The sequence below is a fragment of the Gasterosteus aculeatus genome, chromosome Y (assembly GCF_964276395.1).
Source record: "Gasterosteus aculeatus chromosome Y, fGasAcu3.hap1.1, whole genome shotgun sequence".
NCBI lineage: Eukaryota > Metazoa > Chordata > Actinopteri > Perciformes > Gasterosteidae > Gasterosteus > Gasterosteus aculeatus.
This window is the reverse complement of record NC_135709.1, coordinates 10,419,733-10,443,469: the sequence shown is the minus strand read 5'-3', so window position 1 is coordinate 10,443,469 and position 23,737 is coordinate 10,419,733. Positions and strand designations below refer to the sequence as shown.

Sequence of the window (23,737 nt, the reverse complement as noted above, 5' to 3'; positions counted from 1 at the left end):
TTCAAGGAGTTGTTGACACGCCATGCTTTATTTTAACACGCACTTGTTTGGATTAAATATGTAAATCTGCCTGATTTTGGCGAGTCCATCAGCATCTGGTGGGTGCCAGGCAGGGAATACAGATGCGGGCATATACGCATTTAGGAAGGCTCCTCACGTCTGCCTACTAAGAAGCAGCACAACAACTTGGCCACAGCAGCTCCGGCGCTGCCATTCTTCAACCAGATTGATTCTCCCCAAACACTGGCGATCTTGCTCATCAATATTCAGAATCGCGCTGCTCTAAATTAGCTTCAGCCTCGGGATTTTAACCCTGTAAGTGGAGTCGTGTGACTATAATCAAGGGCAGAGGTTCCCAAACCCTTTTCTGTTGAGACACCCCTGTGATATTTGAAGAACAAATGGGTCGTGACTTCTTTTTTTTATTTTTTACTAATTGCACTTAAAATATTAGTTTGGCATATTTTCGGCGGTTCATCATCCCGCATTTTGCAGATCTGACCAGCGGCCGGTGGTCAAGGAGATCCGGTGCAGTGGTCGGAGCAGCTTGGTGTTTTTCTGTGGGGAACCACTCCTCCACTCCCCTAATAACTTCTCTCCTCCTTTTGCTCTGCACACTGACGGATGGGCCAGAGGTCTGGGGGCCGTTTCGTCCCATGAGGTGCAGCGGGGGGCTTTACAGCGTGGTCCACAGGCGGCAGAGGGATCAGAGTGAGACACCGGGAAGAGCCGTAATCGGCCTGAAGGAGGAACTAACTATGTCTCTTCCTTCCATTGAAATGCGATAGTCACAGAAGTACCGACTCAAACAGTCGGGAGCAAAAGTCGCTCTCGCGTGCGCCAAAGTCGATGACATCTTCATCTAAATGATAAATAATGACCCCTCCTATAGTGCAGGGGAAGTGAGAAGTAAGAACTTTGTAATGAGTTCAGGTTCAATGCGCACAATGGAGCTTGTCTGTTTTGTAATTAGAGCTGTTGCAGCCAACATCACATCCTGCCGCAGGCTTAATTTACCCATTGAGTTTTTAAGACAGTAGCCAAATTGTTTGGCATTGTTTCACTTGTATAAAGATCAATGGCAATCTTGTGTTGAATGACTCCAGTTAATTGTAATTATTGTAATTAGTAACTTTGTAATGGATTTTACCAAATCAAATATCCCTTATTTTTTTTCTGATTTCGCTGTGGCTCTGTGGCTCAGTGGCAGAGCAGGGTCGTCCTTCTACTGGAGGAGACCATGTCGATGTGCCCTTGGGCAAGGGAATCAATTCCAAATTCTTAACCACAAATTGCTCCTGCAGATGTGCCCAGCTGCATGAACGTCCAACGTTCCTGATGGGCAGTTGGCAGTTGGGTCATGGTCATGGGTCAAGTACAGTTTACTACTTGTTTATTCAACAACATTTGACAATGTTGCAAGAAGTAGTAGTAGTAGAACTTTTGCCTGTTGTATTTAATGATGATGATTATTTAGGCTTCATCAACCTGCTTAGTACATCAGACGAGAGTCGAGTTCCTCCACAGATTTGCAGCTTACTTATTCTGCACTGAGAGCTCAGTGTTGGTTGATAATTACTCACACGGCAGCTACATGTGTATTATATAGTTCGGATGAAAAACGTTGTAAGTTTTCTCTTTCTTTCTCTTTGAGGCATTTATATCAAAGTCAAATTGGCCAACGCATCATCCACAAAGAGTATATAAGCTTTTGAATTGGATCTGTTCAAATCTCCATAATCCTTGACACCAAAATTAAACTGCACTGTCTGATCGTTGAAGACACGCTGCCTTCAAGTCTCTCCTCCCACTTCAGTAAAACAGACAGGAAGGGAAAGGAGAAAAGGAAAAAAAAACGCAATGTGGGTTTACTGTCACAGACACTTTGAAGAGAAGTGCAGTGATGTCTGTGCTTCCTACTTTCATATGTATCTTTTAACAGCATTGGCAATTAGGGAGTTTTTGTCACACAATCTCTCCTCCATACGTCAAGAAGTAGAATGTTTCAAGCAATGGTGTTGTAATAAATTATAATAATAAATTATTAAAAGGGTAAAGAAACTACACTCACTGCCTCTTTATTGAGGGTCTTATCTGCAAGTCATGTCATAGTTAATATATTATCACCAATTTCTAGTCATTTTGGTTGGATGGAACTCTTCTCAAAGTGTACGTCCCTCTAAAGGATGAAAGTGTTGTCAAATAAGGAGTTATCACAGCTAGTAGGTATAATACATCATGTTTGTCATAGAGAGTGTCGGCATCATGAAGTAGATGACCACGCCATTCAGCTGGTCACTTCAACTAAGTGATTAATACATCATTTATCTTCCTAAAATTAGGTAGAAAGGGGTTTGAACCCTATGATCCCTAGTCCTTATTTTTGATGTTTATTTTAATTTTATTATTTAAGTCAAGGTTAGTCATGTCAGTTCAATGCATGACGCTGTTTTGGACTCAATAAACAGTAAAGACGGTTTCAACAGTTTTGTTCTTTTTTATCCTCTATTTAATTGTGGGACTTTGGAAAAAGAATCCATGAATGCTGAAACATTGGTACTTTCTTTTAACAACCAACGGAAATATGAATCCAGTGTAAAAGTCCAAAATATGGAAGCCAATAATACAGCAGAAAGCGACTTTTTGCCGAGCGAATTTGTAGTGCAGTGGCCTAATGTTTATCTTAGGAGAGAATAAAGGCTGCCTGTTTTAACTACAGCTTCTCTTCGTTGTGGAATGTTAGCTTATTGGGTTTATCCATGAAGACGTTTTAATCAAAGAGCATGCAAAAAGAGAGGAACCCAAATGCGTCAAAGAATTAAAAAACAGAATCATTTTCAATTATTGGTTGACAAATCAGTCAAGCATTTCTTTTTTTATTATTGATTTACTTTCTTACAAGTCTACCAAATTGGGGAAACATTGAATAGTTTTTTTTCATACCAAACACGGAATAATGTTTCTCTAACAACTCCGTCCGACATCCCTCTTAATTGTTTTATTCTATTACTAGACTTGCCTGATTCCTCTTGGTTTCTTAATAACCAAATGTTTCCACTTCCCCCGCTTTTCATTTCCCTTTTCTCTGACTCTTCTCATCCAAGCGAACGTCCGCCGCGCTGCTCTCTCTGGTCCCCGGCTTTCATTGACTTCTGTCAGCAAGACTCATTTACAGCAATGGAGAAAATAAAATAAAGAAACGAGATTCACCACACACACTTTTACCCACAATGCCAGGGGACTCAATTTGTCTTGAGAAATGCGCAGCCTAAAAAATATGATTGACACCTCTAACCTTCATTGGAATGTAATCTTCATCTTTAGCACTCGGAGATCTAATTAATTAGGGGAAATCTCATTTCCTCACTAATGCAACTGGACAGAGGCATGATCGAAGAGGGAAAGGAGGGAGGAGGGGAGGGATGGAGAGAAGGAAGGAGGCAGAGGAGGAGGAGGTGGAGGAGGAAGGCTTCAGATGGGTGGGTAAATAAAGGGGAAACATATGTCATTGATGCCTGTGAAAGGGGTCCACCTTGTTCATTTTAGGGAAGAAAAGAGCGTGCGAGGTGTTTGGGTTCAGACTAACTACAGCGTATCAATGACAGCTCCCGATGCCGCGGCTACCGACCTTCACATGAGCAGAAACACTCCTTATAATGGGATCTCTGGGTAATGTACTCAAGTGTTGGACTTTCTTTTCTGGACTTCTTTTCTGCTGAGGGAGTGTTGTCCAGTTAGTTTGTGTTCTTGCTGTGCAGCAAACAATTATGTGTCAATTTAAGTGATTCACACCAATCTTGCGTCGCTCAAAAGTACAAATTAAACACTAAAGCTGTATTCATGTACCAAGCCATAGATGTTACCATGACTGAACCGTAACTTCATAATGAATGTCGAGAGTGTGAACAGACAATATATGCGTAAAATGTACAGGCCTTAATGAACATAAAATAAAGGAGAATATTCTGTCCATCAACAGAAGTGTTCACACTCGGGCAATACTTCCTATTCCATTTACTGCTTATTGTTTAAACTCTGATTAGCAACTTGCGTGACTGGACTCGGAGTTGAGGTTTGAGATTTACATGTGATAATCAAAAGTTATTTTCATGGGCTTAGTTGGGGGTTCGCTGTCTTGTCTTGATTTAAGAGTTAGGTAAGGAGGGAAGCAGGATCTGCCAAGCAGGCAGACACGAGTCTGACAGGATGGGGAGTCAGTTTATGTCCTGGCTGAGGAATGTAAGGTCTGCGGGTCAACTAGAAGATTTACCAGCCAAGGGGGGTCAGGGACACACCAACACTATTCAACATACACACTCTGTTTACGATGTTTACGTTAAGTCAGGAGTCTGGACATTGGATGTGACCGGATCTTAGATGCGGGGGGTGGAAGGTCCTCCTCTACGCCAGTTTAGGGCCAATAGAAATCTTTCCTTCTCTGTCTTTCAAGGGTTATAAAGCATGATGTTCTTGCTAATGTTAGTTAGTTGTTCTTACGGCCTGTGTGCTGCCTGAACTGCTCCTGCCTTTGCAAACGCAGCGCTGATACTTGACCTGTGATCTGACAAATAAATTTTCCAGAACGAGAGTAGTTATTCGGCTGAATTTTTGATAACCCCGACCAGGCTCCAAATCTTGAACACGTATTCTTACACATGGCAGTTCATTTTAAACCAATAACAGCCTGCAGAAATAACTTGTCCCTCTGCCTATAAATTCTACATATGGCTGTTTCAGTTTACAAAAGATTTCTTATTGAATATTGAAATATTAAGATTTTTTACCTGAAGACTTTTCAATTCAATTCATTTCAATAATAAGTCATTAAAAAACAGACGACATCTTATGTATGTGATGTATATGCGTATAAAAGTCTTCCTTTTTTGTAGATAATGTCCTCTGTTAATATAATATAGTAAAATATAGAAAAATATACATTATTGAGACTGGAGAGCGCACACAAGCGCACACAAGCGCACACCTGCACACACAAGCAAATACGTACACATTGTGCACCACCAAATGTAGATCAATCTCAAAATCATTGTGTTAATCAGCAAATGAAATGACCTCACAGCATCAGACACTTTGCACAGTAGGCAACAGGTAATAGAACTTCTTCTGAAGGGTAGAAAAACCTATGAATATATTTCACACCACTTGGGTTTCAGTCTGTGTATACACACGGGCTGTAGTGCACTTACAGTATACACTGTAGGTCTTGATGCTCTCAGTTCTCGTACGTACGCACCGCTATCTCAAAATGACTTCCACATAACTCCAAGGCACAGATACGGTTGAAAAAGCCTCCACCCGGGCAACAAATTCAAAGTGCCGCAGTTACTTTCTTGTTGATATGAAATAAAATCACTGTGCCGTCGCTAAAATGATTATCAGTCGCGCTACAGTCTCTTCGCCCCCACGAGCCGTCTAGGGTCCCCACTCCCCCGTTTAGCCGGCCCGACCAGAGGCTGCATCTCGGCGCACAATCGCTCGCCTTCTCTGATCATTTCGTTCTTCTTGTCAGCCACCTCGCAGCCCGCCGACGAACGGGTATCCTGCAACTCCGACCGCTCCGGCCCCACCGGCATCTCCCCACCACGCGGCTCGCCTGCTCGCACCATTCCAATCTACGCATCGTAATGGCGGGATGAAAGGGAGTTGATAAACTGAGGTGCACATCAGATCTGCTGTAATGAAATCTTATCAATGTGTTCCCCTCACTGTGTTGATTTGCATATAAATGACCTAATATAATAAGTCTCTCGGGCGTCTACCTGGGAGGAGTAAATATCTCTCTGCTTTGTCTCATCGCCGTGACGCGAGGAAACAAGACGCTAATTGAAGAGAGGAAAGCATCTTTATGCGATGACTGACATTCAATTATGCTCGGGGAGATCAGATTAGGTGGTGCCCCTCCAGAAATGTTTGAAAACAACGTTTTGCAGAGGCGGCGACTCTGAAGGCAGCCGAGGATGTAATTTGAATGGCTTGCGAGAGGCCCGAGCTGAATGGCGCTGCTCTGAATGGAATCACTGTGCTACGACCTGCGAGTAATTGGATGTCCAAAGTGAGGTGTTGACGGAGGAGAAGGGGAGGCGAGGCTGATAGAAACAAAGAGAGTGACGGACGCTGAAACGAGGAGACACAGAGGGAAAATAAATGTCAGAAAATCAGTGAGGAGACAATGCGTCTACAGGTCCCAATGACAAGTTTTTAAAAAAACAATAAAGGCGGGAAGAATCACGACAATGAGAGTAGAGAAAGTGATTTCCACCACGTGGAAACTGTCAAAGCTTCAGTTGTCATTCACACAAACACAGCACAGACCACAGGCGCGTGCAGCCGAGCCAAATAAGCCATTATACAGGATAAGCTCCCTTATCAGCCAAACGCCGTCAGGCAGCACACTGCCAAGGTCACAGCAAACAAACAGCGGGTCACTTTGCTTACATCCACCACGACGTAGTATAATGCCGATCAGAGATAATTGTGTACATCTGTTCATCTACATGTCAATCTGGATTTTCTTCCGTTGAACGGGACAGGGCAGGTGATGTTGAGTAAACACATTTACACTCCAGGCGAATGGAAGCCAGGTCCCGGATATAATGCTGACGGACAACGCGTGCAACCTCAGCAAAGAATGGAGCGCGTCCCGGTTGTCGTTTACGCACACGGTGCAAACTCCATGCAGAAGTTCTCAGATTTATAGGTAAAATATATATTTTTTCTTTTTACAAAGACCGTTAAGAGCCACTGTTCAATTTCAAAGTCACCTTCAGGTAAAAAGTCAAAGAAAGAATAAAAAGTACAAAATCCCTATTGTTATTGTATTGGTTGTTAAAATGTGCTTTCAGTCTGACAGGGAAAACAATGCCTTTAACAAGCTCTCACAATGTATCTCCACGGATGGAGGGGGGAAATAACAAAGCTGAACTGAGCAGGAAAACACATATGTGAGTTCACCTGTTTGGATATAAATATCCCAAATGCACAAACCACACATAAACGCACACACACTGTATCTCCATGTAATTCACCTTTGTAGAACATGGAAAGGTGGTGGAGGGGTCGGGCCGACTCCATCGATTGGCTATCCTTAGCAGTGACAGCTCCCAGATTGGCCAAAGAGCATTAGAGAGTCAGAAAGTCACACTGCCATTAACAGGGTGTCCTCTCTGGTTACAGTCTGTCTGCACACAGACACACACAGACACTCCGTAGACTGAAATAGATCACAAAGATTGGTGTGTGTGTGTGTGTTTGGCGTCGGCAGATGGCTGTGCTCATGACTAGGGAATGTGATCGCTCTATTACTGCAGTAGCTTTAAATATATTCTGCATGAAGTTCAAGCAAAAAACATCAGCTTTCTATGAATTTTCTTTTTAGTGTGCGCTATAAGCTCTCAAACCTAATCCTCGTCTCAACGTCAAGGCATGCTTTCCACATCTATGAGCTGAGTTTTAAGAATCAGACACAGAAGAATCTGACTAATTGATGCTTTTACCAGAATGAGTTTGGTGCAAATTCATGTCTATGGCCCCAACCAGCCTAAAACCCACGGCGCTGTCTGTGGTGCTGAAGTAGCGGACAGGTTTTGTAATGGGGATTATTTCTCTGAAGTCATGCAATCCACTCTAGGGGGAGTGGAAGAAATGTACCAACTGCCTACTTTGGATGCTTCTATGATGGAAGAGGCTGAATTAACACATCAACAATGATAACATGACCTCTCACAGACGGTCAAGCTGCCATATGCTGATGAGAGATTTCTACCCTTTGTCACAATACCAAACAGATGTATGTCAGCATATTGGCTTTTCTTATCCAACTCTACATTTGAACAAAGTCCCTTTTCCTCTGTGTGTCGTTATCAGAGCTCCTCCTTTGTTTACATAGTCAGGCCACCACATCAATGCATGTGGGTGTGCCCCAATGGTTCAGACAACATTGCAACGCCCGACCGACAGCTTTGTTGCAGCAGCAGCGTCCACTCCCCCCTCAGTTAGACACCGTCAGGGCCGTTTAACGGGGTTAACTGTCGCAGGCCGTTGACACGTGTTTAGTGGCAGTGGCAATGCTCCCCGATCTCTGATCTGGCATCTTCTGATCGCAGGTGGTGTAGTTCAGGCGTGGGTTTTCGGGTGGTATCTACGCTGCACAGCCTCAACTCACTTTCCCATGTTCCAAGACAACAGGTGGAGATGAAGCTTTTTGTCAAGTCGATGGATTTCTTCTAACAGCGTTGATTAGTGGACATCTTTTACATGTTTTCAGAGGAAGACAGGAATTTTGTCTTGTCAGGCTTACAAAAATGGCCTCATCCTCCAAGCAATATTGGCTGTCAACAATTACAGCCTCCAATTGTTCCAACAGCGTTGTGTGTCAGAATAATATCAGACACTGAGGGGAAACCTGCCCAAATTGAAATGAGCGGAAAAACTCTCGGAGTACATATCAAGAGCAGATTTTACACCAAAGAGAAAACACCAGAGTGGAAATCAAACAGATTTCCAGGGAACAAAATTGATTTTACAATTTCCACAGGGTAGATTCTGCTTCCCCAGAAGCAGGTGAGATGTCTATCCAAATACACCCAAATGTCTGCCCAAATTATGGGACAAAGCGACAAAGTTGCTGTGCGATTTCTCACTTTCTTTTTCTGCCACTTTGCTTTGTGTGTAAAACTCTCTCCCTGTCTCTCTGTCAAATATATTCTGCACCCTCATGCTGGATGAAAATGTATATATATATATATATATATATATATATATACACTGCACGACAGATGGAATCGATATGTGACAGAGCCATATTTATGGGAATGTGCTGAAGTGGCTGTGCTGAAATCCGTCCGGACCCGGGCGAGTATAGTTTAGAACCTTTGCCTTCTGCACTTCTTTCTGGCTCTGAAGACTGGAGGAGTATTACTTCTTCCCCCACTTCTATTTTAAAGAGATGCTGCACTGCGGCTGGACTACTGCTTAAATCCCATAGGACATTTTTGAAAAATCCAGCACACCAATAAATAATGGTGGGTTAGAGGGGGGTATAGATACTTGAAGATAGAACATAAAGACAACACGGAGCTCCGCGCTCATACAGCTGCTTGGGTGGCATGGACTATCAATACTTGTGTCTGTGTTTCAGGTAATGTAGAACACAAATGAAATGGCATTGCAAAAGAAATGCAAGGAGGAGACACTAATGTCAGAGAGGTCTTTGTTACAGCAGTGATAAGAGAAGATGAAATCTTCAGACTTTACAATTTTTACTAAGTCAACACAACAGATATTTCATTTATATAATTTCATGTTTGACACCTCTGATTTTTAGACTTGTATATAGACCACGCTTTCGCAGGTGACATCACTTTAGGCAAGTTTTCCTACTCCATGCAGCCCCCTCTTGAGCCAAAACAGGCCTCATACAACTTTTAGTAAACATCTAAAATTGATGTAGAACAAGTACAGTCTGCTCCCAGGCAGTTCTCATCAAACGCCAGAAACCCAGCCTCCCAAAGGTTAAAGAGGTAATAACAAAAGAAATCTCCATATCGCTGTGTCAAAAAACAGATGAAAATCAGAGAGGAACAAATGCAATCAGCTCCTTCCAGACAGATCCCAAAAATAATCAACTCAAAATAGTGTCATCTGAAAAAAATCGGGGGAAAAAATCAGTGTGGCCGCTTAAATCAGCTGTGTGAGTGAAAAAAATCTAAACTTGACTTCAGTGTGAATCAATAAGTCTCTTGTCGTGTGGACTTTGGCAGGACTTGAAATAAAGGGATCAGAGATGAGATGGAGGAATACTTAGTGTTAGTGTTTTTTTTTCTTCTCTCCCTGGAGGTCCTTCTCTGAAAAATCCTTGAGTATGACATCTTTCAAAGAGCTCACTATCACAGCGTAGCAGAATTCATCCCTTGAAACATTCAATCTGTCAATTGCATCGGAAAAAAGCGGCCCCGGCAGCGCTCACTGGGTTGATTACACTACATCTCATTTCACGTACTTTTAATCAATTACACCTCCATCAAACGGTCTACTGTAGCTCGGGGAGCGGCTCGTCAGGGCGGTAAGTCGCCGTGGTACCAGCAGTTCCGGATGGGAGGTTTTTCAGCCGGTGCTTGTTGGACACCGCCAGAGGAGTGTGTCCCGCCTCAATTAAACTATGCGCTAAGTGTCTGACAACAGCTAATATTCCTCTTCCACCGGCGAACCCAATCGATGTCCCGGCTTTCGCCGCGCTGCTGAAAAAGCAATCATCCCGTTGTCTCGCTCCGTTTAGACGGGGGAAATGGAGAGACTCTCATCTGGCCTCTGCGCCCGCTCGCTGGAATGCATCAGCGCTTAATCTCACACGTGTGGGTGGCGTGTGCCACACAAACACACGCATGCTGTAAATACACACACACACACACACACACACACACACACACACACACACACACACACACACACACACACACACACACACACACACTTTTCTTCACTCTGATCACTGTTTTTTAAAAAGAGTAGATGTACCACAGAAAAGCTCGTGGGAATTACCACCCATTTGCAGACGTTTGTCGGGTCGACCCACCTCTCTGTCAAGCAGCTTGTTGGAGATGACGGTGACAATGTCGCCTCTTTCGGCGTCAATGTAGAACATGCTGGGGGACGGCTTGTCCGGAGACTGCCGGACGATGTTGTAGCGCAGCGCGGCGTTGTCCGTTCCGGCGTCGTCCGCGTCCAGCGCCGTCATGGCCATCACCGTGGTACCTGGAGCAGACACAGGCGGGGGGGGGGGGGGAGTGGTGAGCGTCTGGACTCAAACACTGCGTTGTGTACGGGAGGCAGAAAAACGCTGGAGCCAGTTTAGTATGTTAGAAGATACAGCAGGAGATGCTTTGGGGGATTCTGAAGGTTTTTTTTAAGGTGTTACCAAAACACTTGCTTGTTTTAAAATTAAATGAAACAATTTGACATATTTCTAAAGCAGGGGTGCCCAACCTTTTTTGAACCAAGATCTACTTTTAAAGTTGATAGTGTATCGAGATCTACCAAGCCTTATCGAAAGCCATAGCGTAGCCACAATTTATTGCGCACATATATAGGACAGTTTTCTGACACTTAGATACAGTTTTAACAATCATAATACATTTATTGAAGTAAATGTGAATTTGCAAAGAATAAGCACAAGTAGGCCTAGAAGAGGCCCGTAACAACAAAACAGACAAACAACCCAAATAATACAATGCCTAATTCTTTGAACTTTTATAAGAACTAATTCAAGTTGGAAAAGTGGCATTTCTCTACCTTTTCTGGCACTGAGAGGAGGAAGCTAGTCTCTCATAGTCCGGACAGTAAGAGCTGAGTGCCAGCCGTGAGCAGACTGCAAGGTGGTCATCAGTCATGGTGGATCTGTATTTTGACTTGATGATTTTCATATGTAAAAAGGCAGACTCACACAAATATGTTGATCCAAAAAGTGCAGTCAAATTCTCTGCAGTTTGTCTGAGGTTGGGGTACTTCTCTTTCTGCATTAGATTACTGAATTGGACATTCATGTCAGGTGTTGCTCTGGATTTGAGCTCAATGTCATTCTTCAGTGTGAGGATCTCATTCTCAACAGCACAGCTATCCAGGTTGAAGAGTAATGCCACTTTGGACGTTATACAATCCATATCTACATTTTCCCCAAATGGAAAACAGAGATAGCTGACAACAGGCTCAATGGATGGAAAGTCAGTGAAGCGCCTGTCAAATTCTGACAAGATGCTCTGCACTTGCTCATCATAACGTGCATCCTCAAGCTCCGCCCAGTCTTTGCCCACAGCCTGGGCTGCCAACTCTCACGCATTGGCCGTGAGACCCACGCATTTGATCGGTTTCACACGCTCTCACGCCACACCTCCGATTTCTCACGCCCCAAAAATTGTGAGACTACCATTGAAAAAGAGGGGCGCCAGAACACAACAGTAGTGTAAGGTTCCCTTTCCTGTCCATGGACACGTTTACAACGCGCTCGGTATCGCGCTGCGCGGATATGTCCGCGCGCTCCCATCAGCCGAGCAGAAAGCGCGTCGCCGGTGTTCGTCTGCATCCCCCCGGCCGGTCTCACGCCAAGGTTTTTGGAAAAGTCGGCAGCTCTGTTTCCCTGTTTCTAAATAAATCTTTTAAAATCAAATTGATGTCTCGGGTTCCATTATCGAGAGTTGCTACAGTAGCGCGTTAGGCTGCGCTGGTAGGCGCATTGCATTATGGGACAATATTTGGATCCATTTAAATCCCTATCTGTTATCAAGATCAGGAATCAGGAAACATTTATTGCCAAAATATGTCAAACATACAAGGAATTTGTCTTGGCGGTTGGTGCATGACAGACAGTGTAACAATAGACAACAAGACAGCAGTGCACAAGTAATACAATAAAGTAAAATGAAATGCTAATGCAATGGGTTAGTAAAAAAAAAGAGAATAAGGCTATGGGTTAGTATATAACAAGGGAATGAAGTTAAAGTTAAAAATTTAAAATATTAAAAAAGTTTAATTATTAAGCATAAAGTGCACTAGCGAACAAGTAACAAAATGACGAGTGACGACAAAGTGATAATTTACAGTTAAAGTGACATGTGCAGTGTGAAGGGGAGTGACCGGTGGAATGTTATAGTCAGACAGTGGGGGACCGGGCTCTGTTGATGAGCCCGACTGCCGACGGGAAGAAACTGTTCGTGTGGCAGGAGGTCTTAGTCCTGATGGACCTCAGCCTCCTGCCAGATGGAAGAGGCACAAACAGTTTTTGTCCCGGGTGAGTGGGGTCGGCCACGATCTTTTTAGCTCGCTTCAGAGACCTGGAAGCGAACAAGTCCTGCAGGGACGGCAGATTGCAGCCGATCACCCTCTCCGCAGAGCGGATGACACGCTGCAGCCTGCCCTTGTCCTCGGCTGTGGCTGCAGCGTACCAGAAGGTGATGGAAGAGCAGAGGATGGACCTGATGATGGCCGTGTAGAAGTGGATCATCATCGTCTTTGGCAGGTTGAATTTCTTCAGCTGCCTCAGGAAGAACAACCTCTGCTGAACCTTCTTTGTGATGGAGCTGATGTTCAGCTCCCACTTGAGGTCCTGGGTGATGATGGAGCCCAGGAAACGGAAGGAATCCACAATAGTGACGGGGAAGTCACACAGGGTGATGGGGGAGGGTGGGACTCTGTTCCGCCGGAAATCCACAACCATCTCCACTGTCTTTAGAGCGTTGAGCTCCAGGTTGTTCTGACTGCACCAGGACACCAGATGGTCAGACTCCCACCTGTAGGCGGACTCATCCCCACGAGAGATCAGTCCAATGAGGGTGGTGTCATCCGCAAACTTCAGGAGCTTGACGGACTGGTGACTGGAGGTGCAGCTGTTGGTGTACAGAGAGAAGAGCAGAGGGGAAAGAACGCAGCCTTGGGGGGAACCGGTGCTGATGGTCCGAGAGGCTGAGACATGTTTCCCCAGCTTCACGTGCTGCTTCCTGTCAGACAGGAAGTCTGTGATCCACTTGCAGGTGGAGTCGGGCACGTGCAGCTGGGAGAGTTTGTCCTGCAGCAGAGACGGGAAGTCCACAAACAGGATCCTGGCGTAGGTTCCTGGGGAGTCCAGATGCTGGAGGATGTAGTGGAGGGCCATGTTGACAGCATCGTCCACAGACCTGTTGGCTCTTTAGGCGAACTGAAGGGGGTCCAGGAGGGGGTCGGTGAGGTACTTCAGGTGGGTCAGGACTAGCCGTTCAAAAGACTTCATGACTACAGAGGTCAGGGCGACGGGCCTGTAGTCATTGAGTCCTGTGATCCTGGGCTTCTTGGGGACAGGGATGATGGTGGAGGCCTTGAAGCAGGCTGGTACGTGGCATGTCTCCAGGGAGGTGTTGAAGATGTCAGTGAACACCGGAGACAGCTGGTCAGCACAATACTTCAGGGTGTGAGGGGAGACGGAGTCAGGACCGGCTGCCTTAAGGGAATTTTGTCTTTTAAAGAGCCGGGTAACGTCTCTCTCCAGAATAGAGAGGGTCGTGCTGGTGGGGGAGGGGAAGGTGATATAGATGAAGAGGCGTGAGCACCTGATGGGCTGGGGGAGGGAGGGGTGGGGGACTGCAGCAGGTTGGTGAAGGTGTGGGGGATGGGATCAGGACATTGTCTTTCGAATCTGCAGTAGAACTCATTCAGCTCGTCTGCCAGGCGGAGGTCATTCATGGAGTGGGGGGGGTTTTGGCTTGTAGTTAGTGAGGTGTTTGAGGCCTCTCCAAACCGAAGCAGAGTCACTTGCTGAGAACTGTTGTTGGAGTTTCTCAGAGTACAGTGGTTTAGCATCTCGCACCGCCTTGCTAAACTTGTATTTTGACTCTGTGTACAAGTCTTTGTCCCCGCTCCTAAATGCCTGATCCTTCTGCAGGCGTAGTGTTCTGAGTTCCGCTGTGAACCAGTTTGTCGTTGTTGTAACTCACCCTGGTGCATGATGGTACACAGCTGTCCTCACAGAAGCCGATGTAGGAAGTTACAGCCTCTGTGAACTCATCCAGACTGTTAGTATCAGTCCTGAAAACATCCCAGTCTGTGCAGTCAAAGCATGCCCGAAGATCCTCCAGCGCCTCACTGGTCCACTTCTTGAATTCCCTCACCACAGGTTTGCAGAGCTTTAGTTTCTGCCTGTATGCAGGAATCAGATGGACTATGACGTGGTCAGAGTGTCCCAGTGCAGCACGAGGGCCGGCGTGATAAGCCCTGCTTACTGTGGTGTAACAGTGATCCAGCGTGTTCTCCTCTCTGGTGGGGCATTTAATAAACTGTCTGTATTTAGAAAGTTCATGGATGAGATTACCTTTGTTAAAGTCCCAGAGGACAATAACTAAAGAGTCCGGGTTGGTCCGCTCCACACGCCGTATCTGGTCGGCGAGTGTCCGCTGTGCCTCGTGCACGTTGCCCGCCGGCGGCATGTAAACACCGACCAGGATGAATGAAGCAAACTCACGGGGGGAATAAAAGGGTTTGCAGTTGATGAAGAAAGTTTCCAGATCAGGAGAACAGTGTTTTAGGATCACCGTTACGTCGTTGCACCAGCTGTTGTTGAAGTAGAAGCAGATTCCTCCACCCTTTGTCTTGCCGGAGAGCTCCGTGTCGCGGTTCGCTCGGAGCAGCTGGAAGCCCGCCAGCTGGAGCGCGGAGTCCGATATCGATCCGCAGAGCCATGTCTCCATGAAGCACAAGACGGAGGATGTAGAGAAGTCTCTGTCTCTCCTCACCAGCAGCTGAATTTCGTCCAGTTTGTTGCACAGTGAGCGCACGTTGGAGAGAAAGATGCCTGGCAGCGGAGTGCGAGAACCACGCTTGCGGAGTCTCACCAGCGAGCCGGCCCGTTTTCCTCTCCTACGGCGTCTCACCGCGTGACGAAAGCTAAGCGCACCTTTGACTATAATGTCCAGTAATTCCACGGAAGAAAGCAGCAAATTGGAAGTAACTCCGCTGGAGTTGTTCCAAGGATGTTCAAGAGCTCATCTCTGGTGAAAGAGCTCCGGGAATCGCAGCAGGAAACATAGGACTGTTATGTTCATGTTCTAGTGTTTAAGTTTATGTGTGTTTTTCTAGGTTCTGTTGTGTTGTGCTCAAATGTTACAGTTTTATGTGTAAGAGTGTGGGCATCATGACCCAACTTACTATGGCTGTGGGTGAAATTCTGTGTTCAACGACTCAACAAAGTGTCCTGGGGTCAAAATTACCCGCGATCGACTGCAACTCAGCACGCGATCGACAGGTAGACCGCGATTGACTAGTTGGGCACAACTGTTCTAAAGGTATGAACATTTTGACATTTGTTGTTTCAAAAGCTTTACATTGCCAAATGCATTTTAACCATTAGTGGATCACATGTTCATGCTAACACAGTTTGGGCAAGGCATTAACCGAGACCGACTGGCTGATATTTCATATAAATGGGTATTATGATATGCGTTGTGTTTGGGGGATCTAAAATGAGAGCAATCGTAGCCGCAGATGTTCGAAAAAGAGCAATCCCAAACTACTAATAGCCCCTTAAAAAGTTAGCTTATCCAAATGATGTGTTTTCATGGTACATTCGATTTGTCAACAGGAAAAATGGAAACCTCGCCCGCGGCAAATGTTTCGTCCGGTTGAAGGTAATGAGGGGCAGAGACGCGTGGGTTTTATCCTCTTGGCATTTGCACTTCAAGGTGAACTACTAATGGTTAAGTAAACTAGTAATCCTTCCCCTGCAGAATAGTTACACAGTCCCATCTCCTCCATTACCTTTACTCTTCACACCTCGCCAAGCCACACTGTCGGCGCGGACGCAGTGAGGCCTGTGCACAAACACGCACCGTTTTGCACGCCACTGCGCCGACCGCCAGCAAATTAGTGCTAAGAAACGATGACTGAATTGATTATCCTGAACAGATCTCAATAAATTCTGTTCTCATCCCGCTGGCTCACAAAGGTGCCTTCCAATGCGACGCAATCACATTACATGTTTCATACGATATCGCAGTGGCCCTCTCGAAACTCACCGTCTTCATCAGATACTATAATTCTGCACGCAAACGGGTGTAAAGTAACGTCGCTCCAGGACACAACGCGGCATCAGCATACAACATCCAGCATGCTGTGAAGGGACAATGGGGGCCGGGTATCACTAACACTGATGTCACTTGTGTTTAAGCCTAATGGCGTTGTGGCCGGTGGGCCCTCGGCGAGGACTCCCGCCTCCCCGTCCCCTCGGACCCACGGACCGGTCCCTCTGAATTGCATCGGATAGTGGGACAGAATGCGAAAGCGCAGCGCCGCCATTACCTCGCCATCACTCAAACGCCGCCGGATGACAACAGCTCGGACTGTATGAGGAGAATAGTGATACAATCACGATGGAGGCAGTGGGGAGAGTCTGTAAACACACTTGCTGTCAAGCGACTGTGTAATGCGGTGAACATGTGCGTCGCTCAATATTTGCAATATATTTCCAGAAAAAATTCCAGAAAATCTCTTGCTCATACAGCGATGCAGCGGCATCTTGGCATAGCGAGTTGGGCAAGCAACTGATCTAATATAAAATGTAAATAAACGAAGAAAGAAAGTATTTTTTCTCCACGACACCACAGGATCTGTTCCAAGGGGTCATAAGATGATCAAAAAGTTTGGAAATGAAAGGATTCTATTTTCCCTTATATCTGGATATATTTTTCAGAAATCACAAAAAAAACCACACATTGTTTAGTCCTTGCCACCAACAAGGGAATACTTGGTGGCTGGCTGTAGCAACTAGCATTTGGCCAGTGCTAACGGTAAAGGCGCCCGGAGTCACTGCACGTCACGACCAGTGCTGTAGTGGAAGGTAAACGCACGTGAACGCCGTTTACGCACCTCCAGAATTTTGGAAATAGCGTTTACGTACCTCTAAGTGGCGTTTACGCACCTCAAAGTTCCCTGCGCCTTGTATTCTTCCATTGGAATAATCCGAAATAAACTTGGTTTATTAATAATAATAATAATATAATATTTCGCGTACCGATCGAGAAGGTCCGACGGGGGGGGGGTGGGGTGTAGTAGTCGTTGCGGGCGGAACGACCGACGGGGGGAGGGTAGTAGTCACGCGCTCTGTGTTCGCTGGTCGTGCACGGTAAAAGGACAAGAAAAACGCCTGGTGACGCGTAGATTAGAAAACAAGTCAGTTCTCAATGTAAAAAAAACCATGCTGTATAGGCTATTTATGATGAAATAGGTAGTACATGAGTGTTCCTTTAACTTGTGTTGTCAGTGTAATTGACAGGCTGCTTAACTGGTCAACTCTTAAATTCAACATATTTTTTCAGGCAGAGATAGGACAGGGAATGATGCAGAGAGCACAGGGAGAGGAGAAACACCAGGTCGAATAGAGAGAGAAGCACAGAGGAACGCATTCTGGGGTTCGTGGCTCCTCTGTGCAAGGCAGGACCTGACGTGGAGGACAAGGAGGCCCTCTGGGCACTACTGTAAAAAGGAGACTCCGTAGGTAGATAGTTCTTAATCTGCAATTGTGTTGTTGTGTTGACATACTTTTCTTTACTGTTTTCTTAAATTTAATAAACTACAAACTACTAACACACGTATTCATTGTCATTGATTGTATATGACTTTTACTGATAACATAATGCAATATAGCCAGGACAGCCTTACAGAGTTGTGACGCTTTGTGTTGTGTTTCTTCGCATCGCGTCGAGGTCTGTATGATCACAAAATTCAGAGTTTACCCACCTCTAATTTTACCACTACAGCACTGGTCACGACCCGCAGGAAATCAAGGTGGTCCCCCCCCCGGGATGGAACCCTTGGTGAGGGGGTCCGTTATGGCTGAATTTGTGTTAATACTCGCTGAAGGCCACCCTCCTGAAGCTGCCCCGCCATTAAAAAAGGAGAAATACTACCCAAACTAATCAAAAGTGCATTGACCGCACAGCCCCACGTTAGTGGCATGAGTAAACAACAAGTATGCCGACGGCCAGGTGTAGAAAACAGCAGGTTTACTTTCACCTGGTTGAATTCTGCGTAGAAGAGAATAACTTCATGTTTGTTTGGGAAGCTGTAAAACATTTTTCGTCACAATGCATTGTTGATGAAACACCTATTCAGGAGCCAGCGGGACGGAGGCAGAATGGGATTCTGGGATTTTGAAGCTGAGAATGTACAGAACGGTTCTCTCCAGCTCCGCTGCACGGAGAACGCATTTCAGCTCCCTCCTCGATGCCGTCCACCCATTCTTTCTTCTTGGCCCCGTATCCATTACAATCCTGACACTGTAGGATCAATTTGTGCTTATGCATAGTTTACAAACGCGGACTGAAGGGGGACGGTTAATGCTTTCATAACAGCGCAGCAGTGACACGTGTGCTCACGAGAATATAAATGACTGTCTAATGAGAGAATAAATAACGCAAAAGTTAATGAACAGAAGAACCTGAAAAACAACTATTCTATCTTAACAATGACAATCACAGCTTGGTAATGAAATCACTGATAATTGAAATAAGTAATTGAATTGTATAAAGTAGTTTTTGACAGGGGGACAAAGACAGGGAGGCGATAGTGCATGAGACATTTACTCTGCAGATGTTTATCCGCTCTGAAAAGGTTGAATTCACTGAATTCACAATTCAATGCATTTATCCAAATTAAAGTCCAAACAAATCATTTTCACAAAACTTCTACTTGGTTTCAGAAAACTAGTTCCAAACTTGGTGCTTGACAGGCAAATTAAATGGTCTTCCTAAAACGTTCAGTTGTTTTACCCCTCAGTAAAGGGAAAGTTCATACTACAATCAGTATAATTCATTTTATGCTAGATGCCTCTTGATCTCTTGAGTATTTGAATCATCAGTACATTAATTTCGATTTGTTTGAATCTTTCTTGGAATCTCTCCATGGTCATGGGACACGTATTAATGGTAAATTAACAGTATGTTTACTTGTATTACTTTGTAATCTTGTAAAGCTTGAAGAAAGCAGGGGAACAGCCGACCAGCTGCTTTAAGGTTTAACACAATTCACCAAGTAGGTTGTGCTCTCATTCAACTCCTGCGTCCAGTTGACAGAGTCCATGAAGTTTTTCTGATGGTTATTGACACACAAACCTAATGAAGTCCATTAAAATAGTTTTGTTTTTTGCTGTTGGTAAGTTATTGGTAAATATTTGCCCCAAACTAAGCATTTGTATTTCCTGTTTTGGTAAGAATTTGCACTGTGTTTAAAATAATTCCATTTGTAGTGTTCAATCATTAATTCATCATTAATTTGTTCATTGGCAATTTAGTGGCAATTGTGCCTCGCGAAGGACACGTAAACCCAGATGACAGAGCCATCAGGCTGTTTTAAATGAAGGAAAACAGTGAATATTGTATGCAACATTATTTACTTAATATACGTATATTATTTAAAATTATATAAGATAATACATTTATCTGTCTCTTTCATTTGTTTGAGGCATACATTTTTTAATCATATTAAGCAGAGCAGAGTCCACGGAGAATAATGACCGCCTGAACCACTTCCGGACGAATATGACCAATAGGAGGCAAAAGCCATGTGACAAGAACTGAGCAAAGACACAGTTGCGTAGTAAACAAAAAATCTGACTTTTTTTGTTTTGACATTTGCTTCTGATGTATCAGAAATTAGTTTAAAAACAGGCACTTCCCTGAGGAGGCGTGAACCTAGTGATTCTCTTGCCTAAGCTTATCCAAATGTTTTACTCTTTTCAATTAGTAGCATTTTTTAACAAAACAATGCTGCTTTTTTACAAAAATATTTTTTTGTTTGTAGACCACGTGTTTGAAATGGCTTCCGACTACGTTCAGTCTGGTAAAGAATGTGTTTTGCTCCAACCGCAATTTTCACACAGCACGGAGTTGCAGCTGCAATCAGCCAACTCAATAACAACCTGGGGTGTATTGATTAAGGAAAAACATGAGCAGCCGCACCACGTGATGCCTTCATTAAAGAAAAATGACCCCATGGCTCTGATGCCACCAGGCGTGTCCAAAAGGTTCATGCTTTCAATGTTGTGCCAAAGTCGAAAAAAAAAGTAGGCATCGATCCGAGGCATCAGGGAAGTGCCAGAATATTGCATTTTTTTTCTTGAGCCTAATTTATCGTCTTATTCTGTGCACAATTAGACAGTAGATCACGTCCAATCGTTCTCACGCTCATCATGCTGAAGCTCCCTTTAAGGAATGTTGGATTGATGTACAGTTAGACAGATGCTCTCCACTGGGGACGGATGCCATCTTTATTGCTAGGCGGTGAGTGGATAGTAAGAGGTGTATATACAGTGGGCAGTCATATCGAATGTGTGTGGGTGCGGGAGTCTTTCTTCAATCTGCCGGCGGACTTGTCCATGCCGATATGTCCTTGGGCAGGACACACGCGGAACCTCACATTCCTGCCATAGCTGTCTAAATGTTGTTCCGTGACGGGGCTGGAGCACGCTGCACGGTAACCCCGACCCTCAGTGTATGAACGTGTGTGAATTGGTTGATGAAATGTTTTTTTTTAAAGTGCTTTGAACCCTGGAAAAGAGCTGTACAAATATATTCCAGTTAACTTATCCAATCTACACCGGCCGAGATATTTGCACACGCTCGGCTGACAGGATACAAGTATTTGGTGTACCGTGTCCACCTCTGTTTGTCTTCATGCTTGGCTTGAAAGGTTTTAAAGGTTAGGTCAGCTTTAATCGTGAACCAATCCACCTTAAGACTTGGAATATGGACTAAAGGCTCAAGCCAACTCATTAAAATGTGAGACCCCGGGGGAGATATTTAAAAGAAAGATCACAACCTTTCACAGAAGATTTGATGCTGGAAAGACATCAACTGTTCAGAGACACATTACACAAAAGAGACAGGAGTTTAGTTTGATTATTTCAAGCAACACATTTCCATTGATAAATAACTCCAGTAAGCTGTTGTTTGTCGCCTGTGCCCTAATTCCATTGATTAAATCAATGATCAGTTAGTATTGTTTTCATCAAACTATTCAGGTGGGAAGTTAAAGGGAAACACCTGCATGGCTAAATGAAGGAGTATGAGAATACTTGGATATCCACAAACTAAACACTGGCATACAATTTTAGATGAACATGTAAGACGTAGTTCTCCATCTCCATGAATAAATAAACAATTCAAAGTTTTTAACAAATTAAGTGATTTTTAACTATTTTAACAGTCCAAACTTTATATATATATTAAAAAGGTATTACATTAGTACTTTTAAAATGAAAGTGCACTACTTTTGAATATTCTAGATAACGATGCTATTAATTTGCATTAATTCCTGCGGTATGCTATAATCATGTCAGTGCTGCGTGAGTGTGTATCTCACACGGCTCTGGATTGGTATCAGAATGAGTTTGCGGTTTTCTGGCGCGTATGCCAATGAAGCACAATCGTTGATCACAATTCAAAATTTGAATCATTGCCCAGCACCCATTTATATCTATCAAAAGGGCAACCTGAGAAGACACCGTTTCAGTTTTCCTTTGAAGAGTTTAATGTGGAGGATTTGGCTCGATAAATAAACTTTGTGTTTATATCCAGCATGGAAATATCCAAGACAGTTTCGAAGCACAGCAAGCATTTATATTATGGTTTGAGAATGAACACCTCTCAAAGACATTAAACACAGTAATATTAGGTAAGGTGATGCAATTTCATCCATCAAGAAGATAAAATTGTGTGTGTTGCAATAGATGGAATTTGGAAGATTTGGTCTCGATTATTGGGATTTCAAATGAGATTGAAGTTACGGGATGTATCATCATTGCTGCAATATTAGTGAGAGGTGTCGACTGTGAAACAATCCTGGAAGGACAAAGATGTCACAATCTATAGGTAATTCAACTTTATTTATCAAAAAAAACGGACAGAGCAGCAGAACCTATACATTGTTTTTTTTTTTGTTGCTACCATGGACTATATGTATACAAGACAGGGCTTCCAAAGATTGAGTGTGCTAGTGAGGGACCTAATCAGTCATGTTATGTGTGTCTGTATGTGGAACATCTGTTAGTAAGATTGAGTGCTGAGCTTCGAGTGAGGCAGCAGCCACTGCTCTGGAGCGATGAGAGGACGCCGCTGGCTCACAGCTTCCCGAGGACTGTAAGTGCAGCGAGAGGGAACATCTGCGGTACAACTCAGCCTCCCCACATCTGTGTCACATGCACACGCTCGCACCTTCAGGACAGGTCTGAAGAAACTGCACTGCATGTAAATATTAAAAAACGCACATAGCTCGGCCGCAATACGAGTCACATCTCCACATGTAGGATTAACAATAATGTTCCATGCAGTGTGTCTCCAGTGGTGATAACCCTTTATATAATTCTCAAACTGTCTCTGTAACTCAACTGGGAATGTGCGATTCACCAATCAATAATCTCTTAGCTCCCTCCACCATTGAAGTTCCGGATAATGACTCCACTCACTAAATCAAGACAAAAGATGCTTCCCCTTTAAAGGGACACTTCAATGAATTACCCCCAGAAAATCCATCTAATTCTGTAATTCTGTACCAGGGGCTCAGTGAATAAAACTGAAAACCTATTAGTGGGCATTCATCTGATCTCATCCAGGAAAAAGGGGCAATCAGTGTGGAACCACCAACTACTGTACAGCAGTCCAGCGGGGACCAGAAGAAGAGGATGCAGGGCTTGAATGGATCCTGTAGCATAACTAAAGCCGCCGTGGAGGTTGAGGAGGCTTCCTGTGTGTCAGCTACGTTCATCAGACTTCATCCAGCGTGGAATCCCTTAAACATTCAATGACCATTAGCGAGGAGTTCTCCCAAAGAAAAGGTTGATTCTGTACTAATGCGGTTCAATCCGGAAAGACGAAAATGTGATAAAGAAAGATAACGGTTTATTAGTCTTGAAGTCTTTGGCGCTCGGACTCTACGGGGAGATTTGCAATTGATGGTCTTCTGCTTCGAGCAGCGGCGAGATAAATCCAAGTCCGGACCTTGGTGGCGTTGGCTGATGAGGCTGCTCTGATGAGGAGTTGATGAAGCTGATGGATGAAGGACTGGGTGAAAATGGAGGAGGAGGAGGGATGCAAAAACGGCGGCATGAACTTATTGAACGAGAGAGAGAAACATACTTAAAGAAATATATATGTGTGAGAAATGAGCTCCAGGCTTAGGCATACATGAGTACAGCCTTCCTGTTTGAACTGGCGCT

The 23,737-nt window shown here is 44.4% G+C and overlaps 1 protein-coding gene across 1 annotated transcript in view; it reads right to left on the bottom strand.

Moving 5' to 3' along the window:
- Positions 1-23,737, bottom strand: part of LOC120812490 (cadherin-13-like) — a 150,256-nt gene that overhangs the window by 90,734 nt on the left and 35,785 nt on the right. The window contains exon 4 of the mRNA XM_078097984.1: positions 10,589-10,767. Within this exon, the coding sequence (XP_077954110.1) occupies positions 10,589-10,767 (179 nt within the window). The remainder of the gene's footprint in view (positions 1-10,588; positions 10,768-23,737) is intronic.